The sequence below is a fragment of the Lynx rufus genome, unplaced genomic scaffold (genome assembly GCF_022079265.1).
Source record: "Lynx rufus isolate CCGP_SWC_20201006 ecotype Redwood Valley unplaced genomic scaffold, mLynRuf1.p SCAF_2, whole genome shotgun sequence".
Taxonomy (NCBI): domain Eukaryota; kingdom Metazoa; phylum Chordata; class Mammalia; order Carnivora; family Felidae; genus Lynx; species Lynx rufus.
The window spans coordinates 213206354-213223965 of record NW_025814834.1 but is presented as its reverse complement, the minus strand read 5'-3'; the positions used below and the strand labels follow the sequence as shown (position 1 = coordinate 213223965).

Below are 17612 nucleotides of genomic sequence, written 5' to 3'. Positions count from 1 at the left end.
CAGTCGGCTAAGCGTCCCCCTACTCTTGATCTCATGGTTTGTGAGATCGAATCCTGCATTGGGCTCTGTGACGACAGTGTGGAGACTGCTTGGGGTTCTCCCTCTCTTTCTGCCCCTCCCCTGCTCTCTCTCTCTCTCAAAGACAAATAAATAAACATTTAAAAATGTGTCTTGTGGGGCGCCTGGGTGGCTCAGTCCGTAGGGTTCGACTCTTGACTTTGGCTCAGGTCATGATCTCACGGTTGTGACATCGAGCCCTGAGACGGGCTCCGCCCTGGGCGTGCAGCCTGCTTAAGAATCTCTCTCTCCTGGGGCGCCTGGGTGGCTCAGTCTGTTAAGCGTCTGACTCTTGATTTCGGCTCAGGTCATGATCTTGTGGTTTGTGAGATGGTGCCCTATGCTCTGTGCTGACAGCATGGAGCCTGCTTGGGAGTCTCTCTCTCCCTCTCTCTCTGCCACTCCCCGGAGCATGCATATTCACACTCTCAAAAAAAAAAAAATGTGTATCGTATATTCTTAGAACAGGGTTTATTTATTAAAAAAATTTTTTTAATGTTTACTTATTTTTGAGAGAGAGAGAGAGAGAGAGAGAGAGAGATAGTGAGTGGGGGAGGGGCAGAGAGAGGGGGAGACATAGAATCTGAAGCAGGCTCCAGGCTCTGAGCTGTCAGCACAGAGCCTGATGTGGGGCTCGAACCCACGAACCACGAGATCCCAGGGTTCTACAATCAGCAAAAGATGAAGACTTACTACAACTCCCTACACTGCCACCTCCTCCAAGAAGTCTTGTAAGATTTCCCTTAATGCGCAGTGATTGCTCCCTTCTCTGTACTATCAAAGCTCTTGGTCCCTTCAGAGGATCGAGCTGGGGGCGGGGGCTCAGGGTTAGCTGGAAGTTGTTGGCACTCACTGTTCCCGCAAAGCTGGCTCCTGGCATATTGGAGGGGTTACACTGCTTGTCAAATTAAGTCCAAATGAAGTAGATTTGAAGCACAAACTGTGTTGTTTTCCTGCTTTTCAGTTGTTTAAAGCAAACCCTGATAACCAAGGACTACCTTAATCCTTTGGCAAGTATCCCATTCATTGTATGCAAATACTTGGTGCTTAAAAGTGTTTTGAGTAAAGGGGAACGGAACTGCATCCTGGCCCATCCTGTTGACTGCGTCCTGTTGACTCCGGTACAGCTTATCAACCCTCTGTCCAGAACCCTCTGTGCACGAGGCCCCATTATTTAACAGCTTGTCTCCTGACCCTTCTGTAACCCTGACTGGGGTAGGCGGGGCCAGGCTGAGATGATCTGTCCTTGTGGCCAAGGGCCCAGTTTGGAAGCTGGGAATCCTGAGTTCAGAGTCTGCCTTCGGCCAAGCATCCTGGACAATTCACCTCACCTGGATCTTAGAAGTGGGCCGCCGATCACACCCACCTCGGGACGTGGGCGAGACAGAGAATGTGAGAAAGCACTGAACGGTCACCCAAGACTAGACCAGGACAGCCACCTGGGGAAAGCACCTGTCACGTCAGTACTCTAGTCACTTACAGCTGCATATAGCACGCGGTCGTGCAGAGTACTAGGAGCCCAAGGAAGCCCTCAGCATCCAGTTTGGGGCCGCAGGTTCTGAGTCATGACTGAAGGTCAGAGTGAAGGATGTGACAGGGGCCTGTCCCGCACCTTCCCTTCTCCTCTCTCCAGCACCCTGAAACACCCAAGCAAAGGAATGACATGACCCCTGAAGGACACCGGTGAGGTCACGTCGAGAAGAGTTCCTCTTCCAAGTGTTGGTTGACCGATGCTGGTATCCTCTCCCCTTCCTGGCCCCTGACCCTGCCTGGGTCACTGTCCTCACCGTAGTAACCATGATTCAGAGCCTGAGGGGTGGAGGGGCCCCGGGTGGCCGCCCAGAGCCTTTCCCTCCCTGTGGCAGGCGTCCACAGCACACACTCTCCCAGAGCAGCCCGCTTGGCTCCAAAGGGCAGGACGGCGGTCCTGGTGCGGGACCCCAGTGCACATCCTGGAGCACCCCCCACCCCCCGCCCCTGCAGCCTGGCGCCGCCCTTCGCCCTACCTGGCCCAGGCCCCTTGCCTCTGCGAATCGTAAGGCCGCTGATTCCGTCTCCAGCCCCTAAAGGAGTCACGGATTTGCCATCCAACCTCAGTCCCTGTCATCCTGAGCCCACTTCCTGGACACTCTCCAACTGCTCAAGGACCCTCTCAAAGTGTTGACCAATCCTGACCACAGTGCTCCAGAAGTGCTTCGACAAAGTGGAACGGAAAAGCGTCTCCTTCACCCTGGGCACCAGAACATCTGCTTTTGTTTTCATTTTAGTTGTGGGGGGGGGGGGGGACGGTTCATCCTTATGACCATCCAAGCCATCTTGCCGGAGCGGGCTCATCTTTCCAAAGCATCAGGGGCTTTGTCAGTCTGGGGACAGTCATCATGCCAGACTCTGAGTGCCACTGGGAGAGAACCTTGTTTGTGTGGTTCCTCTGCTCGCTGAATCAAGCGACACGGTCTGCCACGGTCACAATTACCCAGAGCCATGCCACCCTCCAGCTGGCTGGCATCCTTTGCCGGAGGTATCAGCGAGAAGAGATCGGGACCTGGCCGACAGCAGGTCTCCCCAGAAGACTCTGAGGCCTGGGTCCCCGATGACTCCCACCCACTCCACTAGGGGTGCTCCAGCCCACCTAGATCCCCTTTCAGCCCGTTTGCTTCCATCCGACTCTAGAGACATCGGAGGACACAGCCAACATCTTCCCAGTCCCACATGCAAAGCTGAGGTCCCACCCTGAGAAAGAGGCTCTCAGAAGAGGGCGGAGCAGGTCTGGTGCGATGTTCTGGCCGTGGGGGGTGGGGGGTTGGGCTGCAGAAATGCACAGTGGCCTCCGAACAGCTCCCTGCCCCTGGCCTGATAACACCTCCCTTGTCTTGGTTTCTGGCAGCCCCGAGATCCTGCTAAGACTCAGGTTAGATCTGTCATTTCTGTGCCCCAAACCCTCCAACTGCTCGCAGCTTCACTCAGCGTCAAAGCCAAAGCCAGTTCTAGACATCGTTGCTCCCCACAAGCCCCTGCCCTAACCGCCCCCCTCCTCCCCACCCCTGCACTGCCGGGAATGCCATTCTCTCCTCTCCCACCATGTCCTCTTGGTCTGCTTTGCCTCATTTGTGTTGCCCTGTGTTTCCATTACGACCTAATGTGCTCTCTATTTTATGTCTCTTGTTTATTATCTGTCTGTTTCCTTCACTAAACTGTGGGCTGTTTACGTGGCTGGATATTTCTGTCTTGCTTTGCTCCTTACCGTTACCATATCCCCAGTGCCTCTGATACCTGGCACACCGAAGGTGCATAGGTTTGTTGAGTGAATGACTAAGGGAATGGATGAATGAATGAATGGGTTCCCGCCCACCATTCATTTGCTAACCTGTTCTGGTATTTGGCCCTCTCTTTTTAAGAATACAGAGCACTCAGTTTTGGAGCGCTAACGCCTCCCGCACTGGTCCCACAGTAGTCGCATGGGCATTTGAGGATGCCAGCATCTAAGCAGAGTCCCTTCTCTCCTTCTCATTTGGATTTAACTTTTCCTGACCTTCATGGTTCATCTGAATAATACGTTTCAAATGTTTCCTTTCAAATATCTTATATACTTAGTGTATTTTTAGATTGTGTCTTTTGAAGGCAGCCATAAGGAGAGCCTCTTAGAACATTCCAGGTGGGGTGGTGCTTTTGTACAAGAATAAATGAGGAGAATACGTTGGGTCTGGAATCCTTCCGGCACCGATGCCCAGGACTCTGTTGGATTTTGATGGCAGTGGCAGGTTGGGACAAGGTCCTTCCGGGACAAGTTGCAGTGGCTGTGACAATCAGATAGCTTTCCCAGGTAGAAAGGACAGCCAAGGGCTACCTTCTCATAAATATGGCTGAGGTCAGGGGCACCTGGGTGGCTCAGTCGATTGAGCGTCCGACTTCAGCTCAGGTCATGATCTCACACTCCATGAGTTCGAGCCCCGCGTCAGGCTCTGTGCTGACAAGTCAGAGCCTGGAGCCTGCTTCGGATTCTGTGTCTCTCTCTCTCTTTCTCTGCCCTTCCCCTGCTCATGCTCTCTCTCTGTCTCAAAAATAAATAAAAACATTTAAAAAAATTGAAAAAAATACGGCTGAGGTCATAGCTCAGTGATGAAGTTGGAAATGGAGCAGGGAAAGTAACCATAATGATGAAGATCCCAGAGGGCTCTGTGCAGGGATCACAGCCATAGCTCTGAGAAGCTTGAAGCTCATAAGAGCCTGGACTCGAAGCAAGGATTAGTGGACAGGCTAGGTAGACTGGATGTGAGATTCTTGACCGAGGCTCAGCATCGCTAGACCTAGTGAGCATTCTCTAAAGCCCAAATAGACAATCTGGTGACTTTAGGATAAAAGCTGAAAGTTCTAGGGGCGCCTGTGTTGGCTCGGTCAGTTAAGCGTCTGACTTCAGCTCAGGTCACGATCTCCCGGTTCATGGGTTCAAGCCCCGCGTCGGGCTCTGTGCTGCCAGCTCAGAGCCTGGAGCCTGCTTCAGATTCTATGTCTCCCTCTCTCTCTGCCCCTCCCCCGCTCATGCTCTGTGCCTCTCTCTTTCAAAAATAAATAAATATTTTAAAAAAATTCAAAAAGAAAAAAGGTGAAAGCTCTCCTTTGACATGCTAGTTGGGAAATTTGGGCCCCTGGATCCCTTGAAAACTACAGGTTGAAAATATTAAAATTTCCAGGGCGCCTGGGTGGCTCAGTCAGTAAAGCATCCGACTTCAGCTCAGGTCATGATCTCACGGTTTGTGAGATGGAACCCCGCATCGGGCTTTCTGCTGTCAGCACAGAGCCCACTTCGGATCCTCTGTCCCTCCTAACCCCCCCCCCCCTCCTTCTGCCCCTCCCCTGCTGGTTCTCTCTCTCTTTCTCTCTCAAAATAAATTAAAAAACTTAAAAAATAACATTAACATCTGTAAGAGTTGAAATAAACCCATGGCAGACAGCTCCCTGGAGGCTGTCGAGATAGTTGAGGAGTGGGAGTGAGCCTCCCATCCACTGTCGGCACATTTCCCAAATCTGAGCTGCTTCTTTTTTCAGTCAGTGGGATCTGATGAGTAGCAAGAAAGACAGAGATGAGCAGTGAGGAGGACAAATGGGTTCTGAAGAGGTCTCTTCCTCCCAACTCAGGGAGCTTATTAGCAATCTGTTGTTTCCCTGGGAGGTTGATCCATAAAATGAGACTTTCAAGGCGTGCCAGGATCTCAGGGGTCATTGTGTCCTCTCTCATTTTATAGGTGTGCCTGTCAGCTGCAGCCCAGAGAAGGTAGTTCCTTTCCCAGGGTTGCAGCAGAGCTGGCTCTAGAACCCAGTCTCTGGCCTCCCAGCCCAGGTAAGCCAGGCCACAGCTGGCACGGATCCCGTTGTGAGGTCTTGTTCCGCAGGGGAAGTGGGTGAGGCCGTAAGAGGGAGGTGTTTGCCCATTCATGACACAGCCCAAATTGTAAGGCCCATTGTTTGAAACCCAAGGACCTGATGCTATTGAATGGCTTTTCCCAAATGCCACAGGTAGGACAGGGGCCCTACCTTTTTGCTCCAAGACACAACAAATGGGAGCCTGATCCTTTTCCCAGAAACTTCTGGCAAAGTCTGCATTCAAGGTGAGGTTGGAGGGGGGAAGGGCCACTGACCTTCATCACCCATCATTGTTTAAAGTTAATTTATTTGAGAGAGAGAGAGAGAGAGAGAGAGAGAACAAGTGTGCAAGTTGGGGAGGGGCAGAGACAGAGAGGGAGAGAGAGACTCCCAAGTGGGAGTGCGGAGCCCAACGTGGGGCCTGAACTCACGAACCGGGGAGATCACGACCGGAGCCAAAGTTGGACGCTTAACCCACTGAGCCTCCCGGGCGTCCCATCCATCATTGTTTACTACTATTTTGTTTACTAGCTATTTTGTTCTGGTGACTCTGGGTCCCACAGGAAGCCCTGTCGGGACCCCTCTCCACTCTTCTTCCTCTTTCCTATTTTTATTTGTACTGGCCTGACTCAGAGTCTGAGATATGACTCCCCACCTACCTCCCCAGCTCCCTATCCCAATCCACAGTATTGTCTTTCTTTGCCTCCGGCCTCCTTTCCCCAGTTCCAATGGGGTGCATAGTCTTTGATCAGGTGATACCTCGCACCCGGAGTGACCTTTCCACATCCGGAGTGACCTTGTCACATCCCTTCAGGTTGGAACTCTTGACTCAAATGCTACCTCCTTCCCGAAGCCCTTCTGTGAGCCTCTGTTATAGCTTAACAGTTCCACTGGGCTCCCCCTGTGTAGTGTCCCCTCCGCCCCCCACCCATGAATGGGCACCCTAGAACCTCTGAATGTGACCTCATTTGGAAATGAGGCTTTTGGAGATGTAATCAGTTCAGGCTCATTCATTCCTGGCTGAGGCTTCATTACACATTGACTGGTATCCTTATAAAGAGAGGAGAGGACGTAGAGACAGGGACGGAGGGGAAGGCCACACGAGGAGGCAGAGACTGGACAGATCCCACCACAAGCCAAGGAATGCCAGGAGCCACAAGAGCTGGAAGAGGCAAGAAGGAGTCTCCCTTAGAGTCCTTAAAGGGAGTGGGGCCCTACTAATCTGTTATGGTGGCCAGAAGCAACGAATGATCTGTGCCCTGACTCTAAACACCTGCCACTGTCTCTGGGTCTTTATTCATCTTTGCTGGGCCCACCCCCTCTCCAGGCTTAGAGCTATACCAAACACCTGCCAGACACCTCAAGCAGGGTCGGTGAACTAGACGGTCATCATGGCACAGATGGGCCCGGGCCTGGCCCAGCACCGGGAATGGGAAGGATATGGGACTGCTGAATGGATGGGAAGGAGAATAGGATTCCCAAAGCCACATAAAGGGCTACTTCCTGGCTAGCTGCTTTAGGGACAAGGCTATCAACCCACATGCTGTAAACTCAATAATAGCCAAGCAAGTACAACTCCAAGCCAGTTCTCACAGTACCTCATTGAAAGGGCTGGGGCCCTGACTCCCAGCTCTAGCCGTCCTTCATGGATGGACTGGGTCCTCATTTTTTTGCCCCTGCCTCCCTGGGCCCATCATCACAGCCCAGGGCTTTCATCGAGCTGGAACAGCCACTGCAAACACTTCCAAACAAACAGTCCAGTTTTCCTCCTCCCAGGGCCCCCCTGCTAAAACCCTGTCAAAGTCAAAGACTTGGGAGGCTGTGCCAGCTGACCAGCTAGCCGGATGCGCCCAAGCTCTGTGAATGCTTTCATGGAAAGAATTCCGGGGGAGCACAGAAAATTTAAAAAAGGAGTACAGTGGGAATAACCCACTTGGAGACCCTGACCATGGGCAGCCCTGCCTTGGTTAACCTCAGGATGGCATGGGTAAGAACAGATGTTTCCAGGTGAGGGAACTTCTGACTCCTGGAGCCTTCGTGTCCCTTTAAGAAAAACCCTCGTTTGGGTCACCTTTGTAGCCTAAGGCACTCTTCCGCCCACAAATATTGCCAAAGATCATTATGAGAAAAGGGGGGGGGGGAGGGGGGTTGCTGCTCTTTCCCAAAGGTAAACGGGCTTCTCTTCTGGATATGCCACTGTTGGGAGAAGTTCTTCCTTCTTTCTCTTTTGGGGGCTTCCCCCTCCAGATCCGATCCCACCCAAATCCAGGTTGGAAGGGCTCTCAGAGGCAGCGCACACACTCCTGGGCTCAGGATTGTCCCAAGGCCCTCTCCCCGGCCCCAGATGGACCCAGGCAGATTCCAAATTCCCCACCATGGCGGCAAGCGGAGGGCTCGTTAAAAACCACCTCTAGTAATTGGTCAGACAGTTATTAGTTATGGGGAGCACTCTTGTTCGTCCTGACCGGGCTGATGACTAAACCTAAGCATGAACGGCCCTGGAAGTTTCACGGGCCCCCATGGATTCTGTTTCTGGTGACGGGATACCAATTTGAGACATATTTCTAATTGGCCCTGAGTTTATACCCTGGAAGAGAATGTCCATTCCAAGTAAGGTGGGACAGGGTTCCCAGTGCATGAGCTTGTGGGGTGCCACTCCGCTCTATTTCACTGCCTCCCCCTCCCATGCCATATACTTCTTTAATTTAGGGTTGTTTACACTAGTCAAGTTTCTCCAGATTGACAAAAAGAGTTCTTCGTAAGCCTACTGCAGCCAGTTACAAAAGCAGTAAAAGAGACCAGGACTTGGGCCAGCTGGAAGACTCTGAAGAAAGTTTCTGCGGGATGCAGACATCCAAGGAATGACAATCACACGCGACTGTCCCAGACCCCACATATCCACAAGGACACCTTCATCTGCCATCCTGATTCCCCCCCTCCGCCCCCTCCCACCCCTCCACAAAGAGCTTTGGGAGACTTTCGAGGCGGCATCACCCCAAGGCAATGAAACTGCTGAGTACAACTCTCTTACTTCTCCTTTTTTCAGTGTGTCCAAGGGTTAAAAACACTTCCGAACTACCCTTCCAACTGCAAGGTCAAGCAGCTGTCCAAACCACCCAAGGAGAAGCAGGAGCCAGGGACAGCCAACTCCAGCTAGCTGGGCCACCACGGCCCTCCCCTCCCCCACGCGGGCCCGGCAGGGGAAGAGTTAATCGCCATCAGCTTTGGCTGATAGTTCAGGCTCCAAAGTTCAGTCCCAGTCTGAGCCACCCCGGAGGAATTGTAAATCTCAGGGCAGTATTTAACAAAACAAAAGCAACCTGGAATTACATGCAGGTTTGGTTTTCTACAGTACATATTTACTTAATCCCCTAGGTATGTGGCTCCGTGTCAGATCAGCTGGCTTTGCCGGCCCTTCCCCCCCCCCCCCACCCCCTTGCTCTCAACAGTTGAAGTTTCAAACTAATTCCCTGATTTTGCTCTTCCTCCTCACAGGGCCGGCTTGAGACAGTCTGGCCTGCCAGCCTCCAATCTCTCTCCTTTGCTCTAGTCACCGGGTGAGTCAGCCTAGCTTGGGTCAGAGTTGGGTGACAGCCGGCTCACCCTCCCCACTCTCGGGCACCAGGTCTGGGAAAACCAGAGGAAGAGATGGTGTAACCACCAAAAAGCTAAAGACAGCCCTGGGGAGGGGGAGGGCCCTCCCCACAGTGCCACCTCCCCATTTACTGGGGAGGGATCCCCTCTGGGGCTGCATCTGGGGGGGGGAGGGGGCACGGTTGAAGGTGAGAACAAGGGCGCTTTATCAGCTGCCATTACCCTTGTCCCCCTCTTTCTAGATTTCCAAATACCTGGGCGTGGGAGTGCATGTCAGGCCTGGCTAGACATCCAAGACCGCTCCCCACCCCCCTTTCAAACCCAAACCAAGTATCCCCTCTCTTCGTGCCTCCAGAGCTGCAGCCGCCCAGGTTGGGGCTGGGAAGCGGGTTGCCAAGGAAAATACGAAGCCAGCTAGCAGGCGGCTCCCAGCTCTACCCAGGAGCGCACACACCCTGCACTCACCAGGGTGGCGGCATCGAGGGGAAGGCGAGGGGGGAAAACACAACACCTTCCTTCGGGAGGGAGGAATGTGGGAAATGGGTGGGTCTCCTAAGTTTCGGGGTGGCGGCGAACGGCCAACCGACCGCCGATCCCAAAGGAGCGGACCAGCTCCGGACCTGCCAGAAAAGACAGTCTGGTGCCCGGGAAAATTTACAAGGTGAAACTGGCTAGCTCAGCGCTCGCGGGTGGCGCCGAGAAGTAGGGTGGCCGGCGACTCCTCTGGGCGCGGGTTCCGGCTGCGGCAGCAGGTGGGCGTCCCCCGCACCTTCGGCCCCCACCCCCTGGAGTCGCCGTGCCCCGGTACCTTTCTGGCGCCGCGTTCTGCGAACTCGCGAGCGAGCTGGCGTCCGATGCCTCTCCCGCCGCCGGTGATGAGGACGTTCTCCCGCGACAGGTCCCGAAGCTTGGCGGGCAGCACCAGTCCGACGGCTGCTTTGGCCACCAGATAGATCATCTGCAGAGGGAACACCACCAACGCGCCCAGCCATTTCCACACCATCCTCCGCGCCGCGGAGACAGGCAGGGGGGGCGAAACTCCCCGGACCGAGCAAAACAGGAATTAAAAAAAGAAAACACCCCAAACAATAATAAATAAACCGAATGAAAGGGGGAGAGAGGCGTCCCACCTGGCCACTGTTGAAATCACCTCTTCCCAAAAGCAAAGCACCGGGTGAGAAAAAAAAGAAAAAAAAAAAAAAAGGAAAAGAGAGAGAGAAAGAGAGAGAGGAAAAAAAAAAAAGATAAATCCTCCTCGGGAGGAGAAAAACCGTCTGAGAAGGTTGGGACGGTAAGAGGGCTGGAGGGGAAGCCGGAGGTGGAAAGTTCTAACAAGAAGTTTCTTGCCCCAGCAGCCGTTTAGGCTGGGGAATTCTCAGGTAATGTTTACAGGCTGACAGAGGAGTTTAGGCAAGGGGGAAAAAAAAAAAGGCACCAACCACACGCACGCACCCTGCTACAGTCCCGCGGTTTCAAAGTGCAAGATTTAAAAAAAAAAAAAAAAAAAAAAAAAAAGAAGGCCGTTTCCAAATTGTAGCGCCCCCCCCACCCCTTCTCCAGGAAAAAAAAAAAAAAAAAAAAAGTGGTGGGGGGGGAGTGCTTGCAGCTCCCAATTTCAGCCCGCGAAAGTCTCCCGACTCATTGCTATTCTTGGGCTCAGGAAATTGCTTAAACGCGATCTGATTGCCAGCAACGTGCAGGAGAAGTGGGGGGTCCCGGTGTCAGTTTCTTTACGTGCATGGCTCGCCCTGGCGCGCGCTCGATCTCTCCGGCTCTCTCCCTCCCTCTCCCAGCAGAGGCCGGGAGTTGCCGCTCGATCCGGCTCCCTTTCTCTCCCCTGTTAGCATTTATTGCCTTCTTTTTGTCCTTTCCAACTTGGAGAGGGCCCGGGTGCGGAGCGCGTGTGGATCGGACGCCCTCGTCAGCGCCGCCTTATTCATTCGCTCCCGGGGCAGCAGCGGCGCGGAGCGAGAGGGCTGCCCTTTTTTCCCCCCCATTTTTTAATACCCCATTAAGTCTGATTGACAGTTAAAGTTGTGCGGAGGCTCCACTACCGTTCCTCTGAGTGGCTGCCGCGGGCTCCCCTCCCCCCGCGCAGTGCGGGGCGCGCGCGCGGGCGCGCACCCGGGCTCGCTCCGACTCGCGCTCTCCCGGGCAGGCTCCCCTCTCTGCAAGCCGGGACTTGCCGGCGGTGTCCCTGAGGGCTCGCGGCAGTAACTCGAACACGCTGGAACCGACTCCTGCGAACCGGCTCCCTCCTCGAGACATTCCTCCCGGTCGGGGACGCGGGCTCCCCGAGCTGGGGCGCCCGCGGGCCAGGTGCCGGGTCCTGCGCGCGGGGCAGGCCCGGGGGAGCTCGCGCACGCTTTGATCCAACCAGGTCGACCAGGGGTTATTTCAGGCTCTTTGGTCACCCCCTGCCTCCAGGTAGGACCAGGAAACCACTCCCGCCCTTTGCCCAGACGCCTTCTGTCTTCACTTAGCGTACACTTTCTTAGTCGGCCCGAGTCCTTCTTGTTGCTGGGGGGAAACAGCTGGGGAGCAGGGTTTTGTTTTGAGAGGCGTAGGGAGGGGGGTGGGGGGGGAGGTGAGCAGGGTAAAGGAACCTCTGCCCCCAAGGTGCCAATAAAATCCCCGTAAGATTAGCTGGGAGCATATTTATTGCTCATCTGGGGTAGAATTACCTTGAGTGACAGCAATTTCTTTAATAACAAAAGCCTGCAAACAAGACGTCCTACACCGGTGCCCCCTGCGCTGTGCAGGCAGCGTCTTCTGTCTATGGGTCTCCTTGGGCTGCCCTAGCCTGGCACCCACCTTGTCACCTCCTGCCCTCCCCCCCCCCCCCCACGCAGGGAGAATACCTCCTCTGCCGGAGGGTGGGAGCCTGCTATTTAGAGATGTCTGCTGCGGGAAGTCTGGGAGGTGAGTCACGAAAAGGCAGCCCCAGTTAAAAGTGCTGATGGGACTTGCCTCCCACTGCCCCTGACCGTCCCAGGCCAGCAGGGGAGGGGATGAGCCGGGCAAGTACCCTGTAATCTGGGACAGTGGTTCCCCAGCGCCAGGCTTGTTCAGGCGAGGAAGCTGGGCCTCACCCCCAGACGTTCTGATTCAGCAGGGCTGGGTGCACTGGAATCCCTGTGTTCCACCTGGTAATTCTGCTGCGAATCCGGTGAGAGAACTGCTTTCAGAAAAGCTGACTCGGGGAGGTGGCGGCTGGGGATTCCACAAAGACCCTCTAGTCCTGGGGAGAGGTTCTGCAGGTGAGGGTCCTCTTTCCAGGGGAGTTGGGAAACTCATCTGGACAGCCACTGGAAGAACAGGAAAGGTTTGGATGAGTGGGGTTGGAGGAGAAATTCTCCTACACTGAGGGTTTATATTCTGACATTTAATCCTCCCATTGACCTTGCAACGGGGGTATTAGTAGCTCCGTTTTTCTGGTTACCCGGCCAGAAACTGCAGGAGGGAGGGATTCCAACATGGACCTGATTTCTCCTCCCACCCCACCCGACTCGGGCACAAGCGGGCGACAGAGGTGGAGGATGACGTTCCCTCCTGTCTCCATTCGACCCTCCACAAGTGTGACTGAAGGAGCGGGCCGTCGCCCTCATTCCCACTCCCAGACTGGGGCTAAAGATAGGACTCTGTCGAAGTGTCTGACACCTCCCACCTTGGAGGTCTGTAAAAATGGAAAAGAAATCCCAACCTGAGAAGAGACCGGCCCTTTCCAGCCGCCGCCACGCCTGGTGTCCGCGGGCCTGTTAATCAATCAGCCCCTGGGAAAGTCTGGAGCTGGAACCCCACCCCCCTCCCCGGACTCCGCCTGTTATCATCCCTTATCCTCGGAACCGCCTAGTGGCCTGTCTGCGACACTGCACCTCCAAGCTGCCCCAGCCAAGGCCTCCCATGTTTCTGCTCACTCCCCAGCTATCCTTTTTCTTCCAGACCTTTCTCCTACGTAGTGGCAACACCCCGAGCCTAAAAGGGCCTGCGAAGATCATAGCCCCACCTCCCCACATGCCTGCTGCTTTATGGAGGAGGAAACTGAGGCACAGAGATGTTAAGCAATTCATAAACACCGTGGCATGTTCACCTATATCCCCTGGTCCCCCACATGTGACCTGCCCCCTTCCGACGCCAGGCCAGCTGGGGGACCACTGGGTTCTGCCTACATTTCCCCTGGGTGTGTCCTTGGGATGGAAGGCAGGCAGTGGGCAGACAGGGGGTTGAGGACTCACGTTGACCTTCCGGGTATCAGGTCCCTCAACACATACTCTCATTTAAGAAAGGAGCCGGTCCGCAGAGGTGGGTGTCCTCACACCCAGTTGACGCGGGAGGAAACAGGCACAGCAAATCCAAGTGACTCACGAAGGCCACATGGGATGGTGCCCTTTTCTTTCCCAGCAGTCAGCTTTGGGGTGAAATCAGAATGAAAAGGAACAAGTCAGGCGATCCTAAAAGGTGCTGGGGGTTGGCTTATGGCCGGGAAGCAGACAGCTTTTTTCTGCTTGTTTCACCTTCCAGGATGTGGATTTTGTGGGCCTGGCATCCCCGTGGGCCTCAGGTTTCTTCTGTCATCAGCTCCCCCATAGAGGTGTTGTCACCTCCTCTGTAGAGCATCCCCCCCTGGGTCCTGAGAAGGATGAGGTTGAAGGGGCACTGGGCTGGGGGGTGTCCAGTCCAGCAGGTGGGCCCAGAGGGTCCCTGTGGCTTGGCTTTGGTGAGAAATGCATGGGCAGGACCCCTTCCTGTCGCCCCCATCCCTTGTCCTTTGCTCTTGGTACCCCTCCTCCCTTAGTTTCCTTGGGGGCAGGGGGTGAGGAATTTAACTTCAGGGCGAAGTTTGAAATTTCACATCCCAGCCCAGGGAGAGGGCCCCACAGTGCCTCCCCTCCACCACCCACCAAAAAAAAAAAAAAAGAAAAACGTGAAAGGAGCCTTTGTGGGTTGGATGGAGTGGGGGGTGAGCTGTAGCCTGGAGAACTAACTTTTTCCATGACTCAGCTCTCCTGGCACAGGGCAGGCACAGGAGGTACAGAGACCCAGCAGGGCAGTTTGGGACCCGCCTCAGTCCAGAGCCAGCCCGTGTCAGGGTTAGAGGTGGGCCCCCAGGAGAGCCTCCCCTGAGATCAGCAGGGGAACTTGCTGGCCCTGGATAGGCCACGAGGCTGTAACCATCTCCCCCCCTCACTGCCCACTGAGTCCCCTATTTTTTACTTATTGGCATCCCCAGTGCCAAGCACATGAATGTTCATGGCACTTTCCTTAGCACCACCTCAACTGAGAAACTGGAAAAATAAACGGGCATCAAGCCTTGCCTTTTATTTACGAGACTCAGAGAAGTTAAGAAAGTCACCCAAGATCACACAGCTAGGAGATGGAGATGGGACTTGAACCCTGGTCAAATGCTCTAAGTTCTGTCTACTTTATCCAGGGATGTCTCTCAGAACGTGTAGGACTCCCTGGGGTGCTGGTCAAAATACAGATTCCTGGGCTTCCAGCCTAGACTAGTAGGGTCAGGGCCCACGAGTGTGCATGCAGGCCAGGCAGGAGATTGTTGGGCACCCAATGGTTGAGAACCTTCCAGGGCTGTCGCTCCGTGGCCCCTTTGGTACTTACAGCCCCTGCATGAAGGTCTCCCCACCTCTTCCACCGCCGTGCAAGCCCTTCCCTCCTCGGCACTTAGGCTGCATCATGGTGTGAAGCCCTCCCTCATGGGCTGTTCTGGGTTGATCCTTCTTGTCAGCTCGAGATACCTAATGAGGGGAGAAAACGGAAGCCAGAGGGACGGAAGAGCTTTCACTCACCTATTCAGTCCATCCACCAGCCAGCCAACCGTCACGGAGTCCCCTACCTGGGCTGCCGCTGATGGGACCGGAGGCAGGAGGGGGGTGCGTCAGAGAGGAGCAGCTTGGGTTCAAGTCCCAGCTCCTCCAGCGCCCCCATCTCGAGCTTCCTCATTTGTCAAGGGTGGGTAATAATGAGGATAGAATTAGAGCCTCCTAAAATCCCCTACCAGGAGCTCAGTGAGTGCCAGCTCTTGTTTTCATGGCACGGTCCCTGCTTGTCAGGGCCTTTTAATCTTGCTAAGGAGTCAGCCCGGCCACATGCAGAGAAACATTTTGTGGGGTTCCAGAGCAGGGCTTCTGAAACATCTCGCCAGGCTGGGCACTCCCTCATTTGACCCTGTTACCTTCCATCCCCATAGCTGCCAACACTCTTTCTCCAAGACCTTTTCTCTCTGGCCAAGTAACTTACCTATTTATCTGGCAATGTTTCCTTTAACTCATGTGCTATTTTTTTTTTCCAGGAAACTCTTCCTAGCTGCCCCCTGAGTCCCCAGTGTCCTTGCCTTAAGCCAAGGCTTGACCCCTGTGTTTCCCTCCCTCCTACACTGTATCTGGTTCCACACACCAGGACTCTCACACCAGACTGGGAGCTTCTCAGGGCTAGAGGCTGGACTGCCTTGGTGGGTATGTGACCCATGCAGTGGCACTGGGCCCCCAGTGAGGTCAGTGTTCTGTTATCACCATCTTGAAACTGGTACTTAAAAAAAAAAAGAAATGCTGATTTATTTTTGAGAGAGGGAGAGAGAGTGAGCAGGGGAGGGACAGAGAGAGGTGGAGACAGAAGATCCGAAGCGAGCTCTGTGTGACAGCAGAGAGCCCGATGTGGGGTCGTGAGATCATGACCTGAGGGGAATTCGGTCGCTCAACCGACTGAGCCACCCAGGTGCCCTGAAAATGGTCATTTTTTAACTTGTGTGATTTCTAAGCGAAGTTGTACCTTCTCTCCCCCAGTAAAGAAACCGAGTCACTGACACGAAGCCTCGGGAGGAAAGTTAGTGAAATATTTCAAATGTCTCTCCATTCATTCATTCATTCATTCACTCACTCACCAGCTATTTATTGAGCAGTTACTGTGTGCCAGGCCCGGTTCTAGATGTTGGAGAGACAGCAGTAAGGACGTGAAGGTCCCTGCCCCCACGGGGTGGGCATTCTGGCATTGCTAGGAGGTGAAGTGTGCCAGGAAGAATATACACAGGGTAGGGGACGGAGAGGTGAGAGTGGGCAGGGGTCCGAGTGACGGTGGTAGGTTGAGCAGTTGTTCATGGGGGCTGGCCAGGGAAGGCCCTGCTGAGGCGACACTGAGGCAGAGACCTGAGTGGAGTGGGGTGTGAGACCACGGAACTGCAGGGGAGGAACAGGAAGTACCCAGGCAGGAGGGTGCTTGGTGGGCTGGAGCCGCCAGAGGGGAGGGTGGGGAGAGGGGGTGGGTGGCTGGGGTTAGCTACCCTGGGGTCTCCACGCGCAGTGTGGTCTTGGACCAGCAGCGTCAGCATCACCCGGACGTGTGAGAAATGCAGAGTCCCAGGCCTCACCCTGGACCTCCTGAATCAGATTCGGCGTTTTATTTAGAGTGGTCCCCAGGTGCTTTTTGTGAACATTGAAGTTTGAGACGTGCGAGGTGGTGTCCCTCAAGCCGGTGTGACAGGAGCAGAGGGGAGAAGCCCCGGCTTCTGGGTCCAGAACAGCCCACAGGAACCAGGAGCAGGTGCGGAGACAGCAGGGGGGAGGCCGTGTGGGATGGGCAGGGGAGAGACGGGCAAGTAGTGACACCAGCAAGCTCTCTCCTGGGAATGCCCAGCTCGGGGGCCTCCCGGGAGGTCCCTTCCTCCTCCAAGGGACACTCCTTTTGAGTGGGATTTTAACAGCGATAACTCGACACACACACACACACACACATACACACACACACAGCTTTATCTGACCATTGGCGACTTTGCCCTGAGCAGAACAAGCTGGCAGTGTTGAATGAGGGGGTTGGATTTGGAGAACCTTGTGGTCTAGTGGAAACCAGTGTCCCAAGCAGTGTAAGAGGGGCTAAATTTTGTGGGGGGGGGCATCTTTGTGGAGACGGCCACGTGGGAGGACGTGAGCCGTGTGAGGGGGTGCGGACCAGGGGTACTTGTCCAGCCAAAGGAAACAGGAGAAAACAGCCTTCAGTAAACTCCCTGTGGGGAGGGGGACACTTGGTCTGCAAAGGCTGGAGACGTTAAAAAACTAATACCCACCCCCCCCAGCCCCCGCCCACTTCTAACACCGAACATTTACCAGGAGGGCCCATTTTCTTCTTGGTGAGGTCTAGCCAATGGGACTGGGTACATATATATATATAAATCAAAACCAAAAACCCAATGGTTTCTTTCATCCGTGAAAACCCATCCCCCACAGGTGCGTATTTTCCATGGAACTCCTCCTTCCCAGGGCCGGGGTCTGCTCGCCCAGGCAGGCTTTCCTGGTGGGTTCTGTGGGCTCCATGCGAGTGGACGCTGGGGCAGGCCGTGTTTATTCTGGCTGCCGGGACTGGGTGGAGAAGCAGGCCGCAGCCAAGGGTCGGGAACGTGGCAGGAACACAGACGGGGTGGGGTGGGGTGGGGGTGAAACCTGAGACATCTTGGGCCGAAGCCAGGAGGGCACCCAGTGGTTGTCACCTGCCTCCAGGCCGGTCACACAATCCTAACTCAGGGCGTGGAGTGTAAGGTGTGAGTGAGGATGGCTGTGGGGCTGGCACGCCGGCTTGGGATCCAAGCTCTGCCACTTCGT

At 54.7% G+C, this 17612-nt stretch overlaps 1 protein-coding gene across 1 annotated transcript in view; it reads right to left on the bottom strand.

Moving 5' to 3' along the window:
• Positions 1-10012, bottom strand: part of LOC124516401 (short-chain dehydrogenase/reductase 3) — a 38816-nt gene extending 28804 nt beyond the window's left edge. Inside the window, exon 1 of the mRNA XM_047085717.1 lies at positions 9818-10012. Coding sequence (XP_046941673.1) covers positions 9818-10012 — 195 coding nt within the window. The remainder of the gene's footprint in view (positions 1-9817) is intronic.
• Positions 10013-17612: the final 7600 nt, after the last annotated feature.